We start from the raw sequence: 14060 nt of genomic DNA, 5'->3' as shown, positions 1-14060 counted from the left end.
TGCCCCCCCCCCCCCCCCCCCCCAAAGAAAGAATATGGCGCGCGCTGTCCATTTTTAACCGAATGCAACTTGTTTAATCCATGAATCCAAATGAAAAAAAATGTTACTTTGCAGAAATTGATGATTATAGAAGTTTTGACCCGGAAGAATATTTAAGAGCTCGAGAGGAAAATGAATATGGAATGTTTGACTTAGATGGTTTTTATGAACGAACATACGATGAAGATTTCGGCTCTCCGTATGATGAAGACTTCGGCTCTCCGTATGATGAAGGTAACAATATCATCTGATTAGATTACCATTAGTCCGTGATTCACTTACCACAGAAAATAATTAAAGGAAAATTACTTCCTAGAATGATTATAAATTTAAATTCCCTAATTTGGTCAACATGAGTGCTATATTATATTCATCAGTGAACTTACCTGGTGTCATAACTTTTAACAGAATCCTTGTTTACGTATGATTTTATTCCACCAAACTGAGAAATTATTTAAAAACGTTTAGAATCTTTTTTTTTTTAGTTTTATGGATAATTACTTATTTTTATGGAACAGTATTTGTAATTTTCATACCGTTTTTGCTTTTTCACTTTATTTTGCCAATTGCATAATGCTTTTTGAAACTTTATTTCTAGATGATAACGAAAGGGAAATGAGAGACTTTTTTGAAGAATTAGCCAAGGCAGAGCTAGGCAATGGTATATATATATGTTTTTTAATTGAATTTTTGCTTCATTCCAACTAAATAGCGGATAATAAAATTGCCATGTTAGGCACTCACAGATGAAGACAAAATAATTGGAAGCCTAGAATACACAAAAAGTCATTACTATACGACCATACTTTATGTAACAAAATATTGTGCATACATTGTTCTTTTTCTTTTATTCAGATGCACAGAAGGAGCTTCCCTCAACAGACAAACGTCACAAAGATCACGATCATGACCACAATCATGATCATCACGATCATGACCATGATCACGATCATGATCATGATCATGATCACCACCACCACTACGATCATCACGATCACCATCACCATCACCGTCATCACGACAATTTCCATCTACCATATTATTTTGAAGACTTGATAGAAAGGAGTCACTGTTTTGATTTTGCATACGTTTTTGGACATCATCTCTTAAAGTTTCCGGATATATCTAACTTTGGTAATTTCTTTTTTCTGAATTTGAACGAGATTGAAATCGCATGTATTTGTGCACCATCTCATTGAAATTTAGATGACAATTTCGTATCTTTTTTCGTATTTAATATTTTTTATCTATATTGTAATCTTAACTAATCAAGGGTTCGATATCCCACAATTCCTTATTTTATCAAGAAACGGTTCTACAGTCATGCCACGCTTTGATAGAAAACTTCTTCCTCTTAGATTACAATATAGAATAAAAATACCAAAACAAGAAATTTACGAAACTGTGATCTAATTTTAATCAGAATTGGAGAGTACATACTCAGTTATTTTATATATACTGTAACTGCTGGTGATACAAGGTTAAGCACAAGTTAATAATACTACTCATGAAGTAAATATTTTCCCCTTTACAGTACGAAATACAGCTGTATTTGATCTTGGATTTTCGGACATTGCGGAACAAGCTATCACAAGTTTGCGACTGGTTCCACAACCTCGTTTGGTTGCTAAAGAAATGATGCACAGATTGGTTGTTCGTATATTAAAAGATTTAGATGGATGCCCGGCTACTAAAGTCCACCAAGCAATTGTTTGTAAGTAATAAAAATTCGTACAAGCAAGACAATTTCAATTTTTGTTTTTGTGTTTCTCGTAATAGCTTATTGGAAATATGACTTGGCAAAAATGACAACTATTGTTAAACGTAAGTATGAAATAAGTCATTAGATTCCTAAACATTGCTTTCATTGCACTTGGTTCAAATTTGGTAAACTTTGGAGTTAAATGGTATACTTGAGCCTTTTCCCTAAAAGGGACAGGCGCGCCCTATTTGTATCCAATCGCACTTTAGTCCCAGAAAGAATTTTTTTTTAGCTAAGCCAATCAGTAATAGTGTTTACAGCTCACCGTCGAAATTTGAGCCTTCCAATTTATATCTCCACCCTGGTCTGACATCTTTTAAACAATGATGCCCGTTATCTGCCAAAATTTCCAAAACTTAATTTCTTTTCAGATGGATTGTCTAAGGCTATGGAACAGTATACCACTAAGTATAGAGACCAAATCTGCCAATTTAGCGATGACCTGGATGCAGTTTCGACATACATTGGTCCAAAGCGTGTTTTTGATGAATTTAAACGAAACATATTTTATCAATTGATGGCTATGATCTCTACTGCTGGATATGAAGGTGAGACCAAGAACCTATATGTTTCAGTAAAATAAATGAAAACCTTAAGAACTTTGATGCTGGTGCTCTTGGCACATTTTATTCCATTTCTCGAAAGCTGATTTTAAGAATAGTCAAAGGCCTAACCCAAACAATATTTTTCACCCACGTTTCAATGAAAACCTTGGTGCTTATGCTCATAGGCACGTTTCATTTTTTGAAAGCAGACTTTAGATTTTTGACTGTTAAGGATTCGAGAGACTAGCGAGTATTCTTTTTGTAGACTTGTTTGAAGATTTGTCAGAAATGGAAGACGGACTAGAAGAGAAACTAAGCACTTCTTTAAACGAAACCAGGCAACTAGCTATCGGCGATCTTGAACCACTGATGACTGAACATTTAAAGCCCACTCTTGGATGTCAAGATGAATTAAGCGTTCACGAGTTGATCAGGACCATTCACACCAAATTGCAGAGTCTGTAAGTAGACACGAAAAGCTCAACGAATGCAAAGTTACTTTTTAAGGATTAAAGGAATTGAAGCGGGTTTCTACAAATTTTGATGTGCATTGTGGACACTGATAGAAAATCTGAAAGGTGCAAATTGTATCAGTGTCCCCGATACACATACAGAATTTAGAATCTTTACGATCACTGTGAGATGGAGACATCTTTTTCAAATCTAATATATTACAATGGCATCTGTCTTGTTATTAAATCGAAGGATTTTGGGTGTGGTTAAAACGTCCTAAATTTTTTAGGATCATTGATCTTGTATATTGAAAATATCAATTTATTTTGCGCTGAAATGTTTTTTTTTTCGCCAAAATGGTCAGTAGTAATCCAAAACATGATCAGCTCACGTTGAGTACATGCATCAAACGAAAGTGATTTATTACTAAACCACCTAATTGATGGTGTCGCCCAAGACGTTGATGGTGTCGCCCAAGACGTTGATGGTGTTGGGTGTCGCCCAAGACGTTGATGATGTTAGGTGTCGCCCAAGACGTTGATGACGTTAGTGTCGCCCAAGACGTTGATGGTGTCGCCCAAGACGTTGATGGTGTCGCCCAAGACGTTGATGTTGGGTGTCGCCCAAGACGTTGATGATGTTAGGTGTCGCCCAAGACGTTGATGACGTTAGGTGTCGCCCAAGACGTTGATGACGTTGATGGTGTTGATCTTTACTTTCACATTTTAGAGTTAATGGTATTCCTCTAGACGAAATCTTACCTGAGGTACAAGGACCAATGGAACCCTATTTTGATAACTCGACAATCTATTATGTAGCCCGTCTCATCCAACAAGTCGGAACCCCATTAGTTAATGAAATCATGAGTGTATATGGTGCTTTTGTAAACAATGACGTAGACTTCCTTCTTAATAACCAAATCATAGGTAAGATATTATTCCATGTGGAACTTACAATTTTCATATCTTAATGCACACGATAGTATAAAAAAAATTTGGGATTCAGAGTAGTATTTCATTTCTGCTGTAACCTTCTGAATTTTGTATCCCATCATTCTTGGGACTTTTCACCAAAACAGATTTGGTTGATCTCAAAACTACACACTGCAAGCCAGCAGTCTTGTCTTTAGGAATAAAACTTACTTACCACACTATGGTTTGGAATCTTAATCACAAACAGCAAATAGTATGTGCTTTGATTTCCATTGCAGCCACCACCCAATGAGGGTGGGGGACTGTCTTATAAATATATCGATATCGGTAGAAATATTTTTTTTTTCAGAACCCGAAATGAAAGATGGACTTGAAAGAATTTTGGAATTTATTTGTAAGTAGATTTGCTTGACGAGTTGTTCTTGAAGGAATTGAAAATATGCGTTAACGTTGAACGTCTCATGGTTTCTACAAATCCCTTGCTTCGAATTTCGACTCTGGGACTATCTTGCTCATAGGCAGCGTCGCTCATTCGTTTGTAATATAATCGGCACTAGCTAAGGGTCTCTGAGGTTCAATGATCCAGCCTGTGACATTTTGACGAGGGCCCTATTTTTAGACGAGGTAAATATTGAATTTAATATTATTTCAGCAGACATAGACTTGAGTGCAAATGCAAACGTTGATGTGAATGCCACTAATACCCGTTCTGCACCAAAGAGTAAGTACCGTATCCTCTATAATAACTGCATCATTTCAAAGCATATCAGATTTGAGTAAATACTTAAAGACCATGTGTTTCAAATCATTCCATAGCATTACATTAACGTCACATACCATGTACATAAACATACTCGCTATTCTGGATCCACTTGCTTTGGATGTCTTGTTGGGCTTTGTAGTGTTATTTAGGTGAACAGTTGTCTTGATGTAACTAAGTTTCTAGTATTTCAAATCGTTTTTCCTATCAATCTTTGCAGAGAGAAGTGTTAATTCAAATTTATTGCACCGGTTGATCAGCCTTTTGAAAGAAAAGGAGTTATCGCCGCAGATGAAGAGGAATGGTTCTAGTTCCCGAAGTTCAGACAGCACCGATAGTCCTGACGATTACAGCACGAGCACTACTGAAAGTTATAATTCCACCTCCACTAGGGATGCTGGTTATACGAACGAGCCAACTACACCGGAGACGACGATCCTTCCTCAATGTAGAGCCCTTATTGGTGAACAGAATGAATTCCCTAGTCCTAGTCCTTGCTTCAACTTTGGAAGAGCAGTATCCGAAATACTAAGTGGATTTCCAGCAATGGACGGGCAACAGCCAGGTAGCTTCATTTTAGCTAAAATTTTGGCTCTTTAGTCATCCAATGTTCTTTCCTTCTCAACTCGTATAGTATAAATGAAAGCTTTTTTTGTAAGCAGTAAATCGAATCACGCAGCTGCATTCCTTTTATAGTGACATATTGTGTAACTAGACAGTCCGTTTAGCATTTTTTTTTATACGTCTGTACATTTTTATACGATCTGTCGAGCTTGGTTTTTTTTATGCGGTCCGTATAGCTTGGTTTTTATAGGTCTGTATAGCTTAATTTTTATACGATCTGTAAAGCTTGTTTTTTTTATGCAGTCTGTATATCTCTTATTATATGGTCTGCAGAGTTTAGCTGTTATGAATACAGTTATTTTCAGCAACGGAGGTTTCAATAAACCCAGAAGACCTTCAAGGAGCGATAGAACAATCACTGACCGCATACAGAATTTTCAACGATGCAGACTCGTCTGCTAATGTATTGATATTTTCTGTTAGTAAACTGATATTGGAACAGCGAAAGAAATGTCCTGCAACCATGTTGAAGAGAGCTCTTTTCTGTAAGTCTTATCATTTGGTCCCGCATTTCTAAATATTGATGAAAAGTAGGACGAAATTTCATTTCTAAATATTGTTGTCGCACTTTCTGCAGTTGTACCGGGGATCACATTTAGCTTGCATTCGCTACGAAACTTAATATTTATGAGACAATTGAATTTGGTAACATTTTTGTAGTTAAAATTAAGCAACATGAAAATTTTCATTCACTTAAAGGTGGGTTTCCAAATTAAGCAAACTATTTGATTAATTGGTGTTTCTAATGAATTATGCATTTTTAATCATATCTTTTTGTTCTAACTGCATATAATTATGAGTTTTAACCAATCGTAAATGTACGTATAGTCTAGATAAACAAAAAACCTTTCTTGATCGGTCACTCATTGGAATTCTGTTGGCTATTCTCCTATGATTTAGCTAATTATAAATTAATTATGGACATCTGAGACAAACTGGTATTTTTGCAAGTCACTAGAACACCTCTACTTTCTATTCATATAAGTATTAGCATTTTCATTTTCATAAATGAAAGTAAGGGAACCCCTCTTTAATGCTCTGAAATTCCTTTACAATTGATCTACGCTTCCAACACCTGATTCGTTGACAAATGAGCGCACCAGGTGAATTGAATCCTCCAGTAGTTCTGAACGTTTTCAATGCATTAAACCATAGGAAGGTGTTGGCAATTAATGCACTCGAGTAGTGGAAACCTCCGACAGTTCGGCTTAGTTTGTTTTCTTTGGCAAATGCGACATGAACTATATCACTATCACATTTTTTTCTGTGTTTTAGATATCGTCGCCAGATCGTTGGATATTTATGAAAGCGAGAAGCTTGAATCTATACAAGAACTAGCCGAGAAAGTTGGAAATTCGGAATTGGAGCAAGTGATAGATCGATCAAATAGATTTGCCATTGGTTTTCTCTTATCCGAAATACGAGAGCACGCGTTTGCAAGTAAGTATGTTCCACAACCAACCTTATTAGCTCAATCTGGATTAGAAGTCGGTCGAACATAAAATTTGGCTATTTCCCTCGGATATCATTGTTTATTTCACCAGCAGAAACATAGTCTTCCATTTTTATTTTAACCAATTCAACCACCATGTAATTCCTTCAAAAATATCTTAACTGGGAATTTCTTTTTCTATGTCTACATGTCTTTTCAATGGCAGTGACTAAAAAAAAAAAAGACGGCTCGTCTTTCTAATTTTGTAACGCGGATAATGCTGGACACATGGATTTGAAGGCACAAATTACTATATTACTTTAGGCTTCGCTAAAAAAAATTCCCGTTTCTGAGCTAAGGTACGATTGGTCAAAAAAAATGGCACAGCCGTTCCTTTTTAATGTGTAGAATAGCGCATTAAAACCCTTAATTCCCCAGGTATAACTGTTTAAATTGTTTCCATAGATACATCTCACCACATGAGGGATTTATTTGTCAATGTAAGCAAAGTTTTATCTGAACCGAATGTATCTACCAAAAAAATAGAAAGAGTAATTGCAATGGACGAACCTGCAAAATGGACTTTCCAGTGTAACAACCACGTACACGTGCGAAATCTGTTAGAAACTATCAAGGGATCGATTGAACACCTGTAAGATATCCTTTTTCCTTATCCTTAGTTATCAAAATACGGTATGGTTTAGTCTTCAGACCCGCTCCTGTCAAATACATTCAAAGTTTGGTTCTAGACAATGACGACGTATAATTTTCGATTTAACATGTTTTGCAATTCCCAAAACTTCAGTGAACTGTTACAGAGTCGCATTTCGAAAAGAATGAAACTGTTTAATGATTGCTGAATTATGCTGAGGTATCAAGTATCGAAACCTCCACAAAGCAACCAGGTGACATAGGAGTAAATATCAACAACTGCTGTCCAGTGGGCGAATAGCGTATTTGTTATTCTTATACAAAGCCGTGAAGATACTGTATATCTAATTGTATTTTTAGGATCCACGATCACCATCTCCCAATCCCTCATCTGATAAATGGTTTAGAATTGCCAGAACACACCAGGGAACAAGTACAGAAAATTGTGTCCAGTTCCTTAACGGGGTTCGTTGAACGGGTTGATAGTATCTTTATGGCAGTTTTGAAAGACAGAAATTTCCTGGTAGATCAAAACATTCTAAGTAAGTATCACCGCAAAAAAAGGGAATTTACTGGTAAAGCTGCGTAATGGGTATAATAACCTTGTTTTGCTATATCTGTTTTTTTTTAAATTTGCAGTGAGGTACCACAATTTTGAATGTCTAATGTAGGCTTCAGACTTGTGTGTTGAGCAGATATGGCGGGTTTGGCACCAGTCAAAGTATTCTTACTCTTCTAGAAACCGGATACCACTTTCCATTATGAAATACTTCTCACTTATGGTTGATATACTTCTTCATGTGATAAGTTCATTAGCTGCTACAAATGTTTCGTCAAAATGTTATTTTGCATTTCGGGTTGTTTTACGGTTCAGATCGTGGTATAGAATGATGCCCATCCAAGAGATTTACATTGCTCACGAAGACCAGTAATTTAGATTATTTCATTAATTTCTCATTACAGCTAGTGAACAGGTAGACTATTTAGATACAATTATATTTGAAATTGGAGGTGAATTATTGCCCTCATTTGGTAAGTACAATTTATCGGGACGTCCAAAAATTGATTATGATGCTTCGTGTCCTTTATGCATCGTCAAAACGTATTTACTTTATTTTTAATTCGAATCCTGTTAATTAGGCTCTTTGTCGCTAGATGTTATAAAAGAAAGCTGCAATTGCACATTACATGTAAACTAGTGTCCAAAAGAAACGATACCAACTTATTTTCAAAATTGTTTTTTACTAAGTGAATTGTCTAATATGAAAACATGCCAATTCGTATTGCACATCCCAAACACAGCATAGTCGATAAAAATACCGGGAACACGTGATCACTTCCGGGAAAAAACGTAAATTTCGTGAAAGTGACATTTCCCTGTCTAGCATGTTCTGCACGTGCATAAAAACTGTATAAAACGGCTCATCAGACACGTTGATATCACAGCAACAAAAAGAACACAAGATATGCCACTTTTGACAGCCATCGACAGAGAGAGAGCCGTTGGAATGGTCCAACAAGGAGCGACACACGTCGACGTCGCCAGAAGGTTGGGCTGCGCACGCATCACTATCACCAGGTTGATGCAGCGGTTACGTCAGACAGGTCAGACAGGCCCAGGAGTGGAAGACCACGAGTAACCACGCCCCATGAAGATCGGTACATCCGGGTATTACACCTGAGGAACCGCACCGTAACAGCGACGTCCACGGCGGCTACAGCACTGGGACACAGGATCAGTCGACAGACCGTCTACAGGAGACTACGGCAGTATGGTATCCGGCCACGTCATCCCTACCGCGGACCGCTCCTGACGCCTCGACACCGGAACAACAGACTGATCTGGACCAGGCGAGTTCGACGTTGGCAACGGCGGGACTGGGCACGTGTTATGTTCTCTGATGAGAGCAGATTCCTCATCTTCAAAAACGATGGACGGCAGCTTGTATACTGACGATTTGGTGAACGTTTGGCGCCTAACTTTATCCAACAGGTCCGGTCGTTCGTATGTGGTGACGTCAAAACGAGGCTTGTCGTAATTCGTGGAAACCTGAATGCACAGCGTTATATTGATGACATCCTACGGCCTGTTGTGGTGCACTTTATTCAGCAATAGCCTCGTGGACTCCTTTTCCAACATGACAATGCAAGGCCACACACAGCAAGATTGACACAGAACTTCCTTGCCAACGCCAACGTACAGGTTTTGCCATGGCCCGCATGTTCACCGGACATGAATCCCATCGAGCACTTATGGGACCACCTCGATCGGCAAATCCGACGTCGCCGTGTGCCTCCAGTCAACGTCCAGGACTTGGAACGATGTCTCCTCGAGGAATGGCAACGAATCACTCCCAACGTCATCAGACGTTTGACGGCATCAGTCCGTAGGCGTGTTCTGGCATGTATTGATGCTCACGGTCGACATACCCGCTACTGACTTGACTTTGTGACGTGTGGTGTGACATTTCCCGTTGTTTCTGTGATCAGTGCTCTAACGAAATGTTCTTTTTTCGACCCCACCCATCTTTAAAGGCTTGTCATATTGGTTGTACAGATTTTATTGAAATGAAATTTTTGTACAGATGTTGTGAAAGGATTTCTCAAAAGCATAACACCAATCCTAAACTTCTGCATTGTTTAGTTTTTCTTTTATGTCGTTGCAAACAGGTGGTATCGTTTCTTTTGGACACTAGTTTAGTTATTTGGAATTTTAAAGGATCTAGTTATAGCGTCTGATAAAAACGTGATTTCCCATAGGTGGAAAAGTGGCCACAATTCAACAAGGTGCACAGTCCTTTTGCCGATCACATTTTTTTTGCGTAGTTCTGGACATAGTAAGTTAGTCTGTTAACTAGAAATATAAATGTTAACTGAATATATAAATAAATATTATTAAAGTGATGTAAAGAGGTTTTATATTTATGTAACATCAATTTGTACCATTCCAACTTTCAAACAGACCTCTATGATTCTTGCTGTTCCACTTTAACAAATATGCTGCATCACAAGCTCTTCGCGATTAGTGTCGTCATAAAACGCTCAGTTTTAGTGGAATTGCAGGAACCTCAAACGTCTGATTGAAAATTGATACTATCAGTGACCCTGATAAAACCTCTTAACAATGCCTTAAGAGACCGTTTTGGACTATTCCCTGGTCTGGTCTCTAAATCGATAATCATTTATCTATGTCTTATTACAGTGTCCCCAGTCACAGAAAATGAGATGATCGCATTGAAGGAGTAAGTACTGTTTTAAAGTTTACAAATCTTCGTCGCATGTTGCTTTTCCAAGATAAATCTTGATTAGTTCAAAGTTGCAAACTTTGTACTTATACCTTCAATAGTCACTATTCTTGTATCACAGAATGCAGTAATTTGATTGGATTGTAATCCAGCGGATACAATTGTCAGAAGCCAAGAAAGGGTGTGGACATTGTGGCTTTGTGTGCAGGCTGTCTGATTGGTTGTTTTCGGTAGCATACAATCCTATGGCCCCATTTTACAATCCTCCATGATACAAGCGGTGACTATTGAAGTCAAGGTATTAGTACGAAGTTCGTAATAGCTTGACATTGTGAAGATAGATTGTAAGATTCGTTGTAGATGGTCTGGTCTTACTTTACATTTCAGACTTCAAGAGGCCCTGATAAATGATGCTTCCGGTCCAGACATTAAGGAAAGAATTCAGTTCCTTGTCTTTCAAAGGTGTAAAGAACTAAAGAACGTGCACATACACTTGTCAGATGAAGATGTACGGGAATTCTTCGAGAATTGCAACACTTTAAATGCTAGACTATCGGTTGACACAGATGCAAATTTCTCGATCCGTAAATAAAGCTTTTCATCTGGATTTAATTTTAGTTCATAACATCAGCCCGACATTCAGTTGCCGGATTTGTTAAACCCTTTTGTCAATTTCGCCTATTGATGAGAAACATTACTACAAAGCTACTCGTTCAGCAGACAACGAAATTTACAGGTCCAGGTCGACTGGAAATTAGATCATTGGATCATCTTCAATTTATGCCAGAATGTGCAGTACAAACGTGTTTACGTTTTGAATCTAACTCCGATATGCATAAATACTAAATATTTTTCTAATTGAATGCAAGATCTGAATTTATACCCCATTTCCCCACAAACTACAAATCGTCCTACAACATTACTTAAGTTGCCATCAACTGAAGCAATTCTTGAAAAAAAAAGTTTCATATGGTCAAAGGGAGATAGTGACGCTTTACTGTGGTCTGTTAGTCCCGAGAAATAATTCGTTCCCGAGAAATAATTCGTTCTTTATATTTCACATTTCGCACGAAATGAATCTGAGGCAATGAAACGAACAAAATGACCAACTCTCCGACAGATGACTAGACCAGTTACCTATACGCAGAAAATTACACATTGTTTCGTAAGAAAACCAAATTCTACCTGTATAAACGGAGATATTTACTTTGTAGTGCAAAGTAATACAACATCTTAATAAACGATGAAACTAGTAAATTTATGTTGAAAAAGAATTGTAAAGAGATTTCTAATATTTTGTGACACTGTTACTGTTAGCTATTGATGTATCCACATGGCGTTGCGTGTCTTCATTGGCCTTCAATGTGCAGGTAAATTAAATTCCGTGAGCTTAAAAACAAAAGGGGATAATTGACGTTGGAGTGGTCTGTAGTTTTCAGATACTACACTGACTAAACTTGACGTCGTCTGAAATTGAGCCAATTGCAATCTTCATTGAGTGTCCGCCGTATCTACTTCCCTTTGGATACATGAACCTCGTGTCATCTTAGTTTTTTTTATCCCGTTTAATCAAGTAGAGCACATTCATATGTATATTGCACACCTGACACAATATAACCGTTCAATACCTAATATAAATATAACAGTAATTGATAATTAATGATTGCGTGTCGCATTGTACAATCTTTTCAGATCCTCACCAGTACGGATTTACCCCGAATTTAATCAAATTAAAGGCTTGTCCTATACGCAAGGTGGTTCTTGAGTGAAATCAGTGTCACAATACAATATTGAAAGTTATTACATCGTGCCTAGACTAGGGGTACAAATAGGGTGCAGACCGACTAAATGGGGAAGATTCCATACAATCAGAAGGTTCTTTTTTTTAGAAAACATTTGCAAAATGGAATTGAATTGGTCCATTCTTACACATATTTTGGTGTACAAAGATATAAAAATGATATTTTCTAATTTGCTACACATGAAGTGGGGTGCAATATTGGGGGGTAACGCCCCTATGTACCATGGATGGCATAGCCTCTATACAAGGATTCCCCGAGAGAAGATCGAGAGATATCCCACAATATTAAGACGTCGTGGATGGTAATATATATCCGGCCAAATTAACCAAACAATACTATCGCCTGGAATATATTCTGAGCATCGATTGATAACATTGATATGGTGCCAGTCATTCCCATGTCACAGATATCTAGGCATGATATTATGGCAATGTCTCAAAAAAGCTAATTCGGAAGAAAAATGTGTAATTCCTCCGTTTTCAATAATTAAAATTCGTTGTAAGGACATAATATATACATTTTGTGGTTGATTGATAATTATCTTACAAAGATCTTTGGCGTTGGAGGATAATAAAAAATGAAAGATGCATAATTACGAAATTACGTTACATCGATGGATAATTTCTGTTGTATATTAGAATCTTATTTATTTTTAAAAATTGGACGTAAGCAAACTTTGACCAGTTCCTATATTCCATGCAAACAAATCATACGAGCATACAGATCTGGAGTCTTTCTTGGAATGTTGGTGTATTGAGACGAGTTTCAATGAAAGCACTGGTCTTGGTCACAGAGCAATAGATAAGCTTATTAATTATGTGAAAATTAGTTAGTCATTAATATGACTTGAGTTGAAAAGAGACACACACAAACATACATACACGTACTCTGACATATAATATACTAGCCATGTCATCAGTCCTGAATAAGTATTCCCTGAAATCTTCCTTAGAAATCGATTATATAACATGATACAGATAAGAAGAAATATCTACTTTTAGGATAAATGGGCAATGTTCAATGGTTCAAGTCTACTGTGGAACAGAAAATTGCTCAGATTTTGATTTATTTTGTATGCTACAACCAAATGTTTTGTATATACATGGGGAAATTTGTTTTGAAGTCTTGAGTAATGGCGTTTGACTATTATGGAGGTTTATCAATATAGAGATTCGATTCCATCCATATGCTGTATCGCATATCACTTAAACTATTTTATTGAAATTATAATTATCCTAGTTTGAATCGATCCGCTTTTTCTTGAAAAAATCCGTGCCATCAGGAAAATTCTTTACAAGTTGCGAATAAAGTTCAACTGAACCAATATCATTGCTTTTCTACAAATCTTAATGAAGATTAATAGGCATTCTGTTTGATGTCTTAAAAGCTTTGTTTTTGCTTTTAACTTCCACATAGATTTTTTGTAGAGTAATCTCCGTGCATCAATGTCGGCTACGTGAACTCATTATACAATTTGTACTTACAATGTAGTTTAAGTCCGCACTGTCTGCAATCATATGACCAATTCTTTTTTAGTCACGTTGCACGCGCCGCTTTGTTATCATCGTTATCAACAAATCTTATCCTTTCGTCCGAAATTGCTCTTAAAGTCATTATTAAGAGGTTTTCTAAAATAATTATGTTTATCGGGGATAGCATCAATTTACACCATTCCAATTTTCAATCAAACATCTTTGGTTCCTACAATTCTACTAAAAGTAAGCATTTGATGACAAATTGATACTATCAGGGTCCCTGATACACAATATTTTTTTTGAAAAACTCTTTACAATCCCTTTAATTTAATTATTGTTT

General features: G+C 36.9%; 1 protein-coding gene across 1 annotated transcript in view; it reads left to right on the top strand.

Annotated features, from left to right (window-relative positions):
* Positions 1 to 11055, top strand: part of LOTGIDRAFT_237592 (hypothetical protein) — an 11561-nt gene extending 506 nt beyond the window's left edge. The window contains exons 2-18 of the mRNA XM_009047425.1: positions 115 to 273; positions 638 to 700; positions 895 to 1173; positions 1574 to 1753; positions 2173 to 2349; positions 2612 to 2807; positions 3529 to 3725; positions 4081 to 4125; positions 4384 to 4452; positions 4712 to 5056; positions 5421 to 5600; positions 6391 to 6555; positions 7013 to 7199; positions 7559 to 7740; positions 8162 to 8230; positions 10401 to 10440; positions 10831 to 11055. Of these exons, the coding sequence (XP_009045673.1) occupies positions 115 to 273; positions 638 to 700; positions 895 to 1173; positions 1574 to 1753; positions 2173 to 2349; positions 2612 to 2807; positions 3529 to 3725; positions 4081 to 4125; positions 4384 to 4452; positions 4712 to 5056; positions 5421 to 5600; positions 6391 to 6555; positions 7013 to 7199; positions 7559 to 7740; positions 8162 to 8230; positions 10401 to 10440; positions 10831 to 11035 (2738 nt within the window). The 3' untranslated portion in view covers positions 11036 to 11055. The remainder of the gene's footprint in view (positions 1 to 114; positions 274 to 637; positions 701 to 894; positions 1174 to 1573; positions 1754 to 2172; positions 2350 to 2611; positions 2808 to 3528; positions 3726 to 4080; positions 4126 to 4383; positions 4453 to 4711; positions 5057 to 5420; positions 5601 to 6390; positions 6556 to 7012; positions 7200 to 7558; positions 7741 to 8161; positions 8231 to 10400; positions 10441 to 10830) is intronic.
* The last annotated feature ends 3005 nt before the right edge of the window (positions 11056 to 14060 follow it).

This window comes from Lottia gigantea (genome assembly GCF_000327385.1).
Source record: "Lottia gigantea unplaced genomic scaffold LOTGIsca_112, whole genome shotgun sequence".
NCBI lineage: Eukaryota > Metazoa > Mollusca > Gastropoda > Lottiidae > Lottia > Lottia gigantea.
This window is presented reverse-complemented; position numbering and strand designations above follow the sequence as displayed.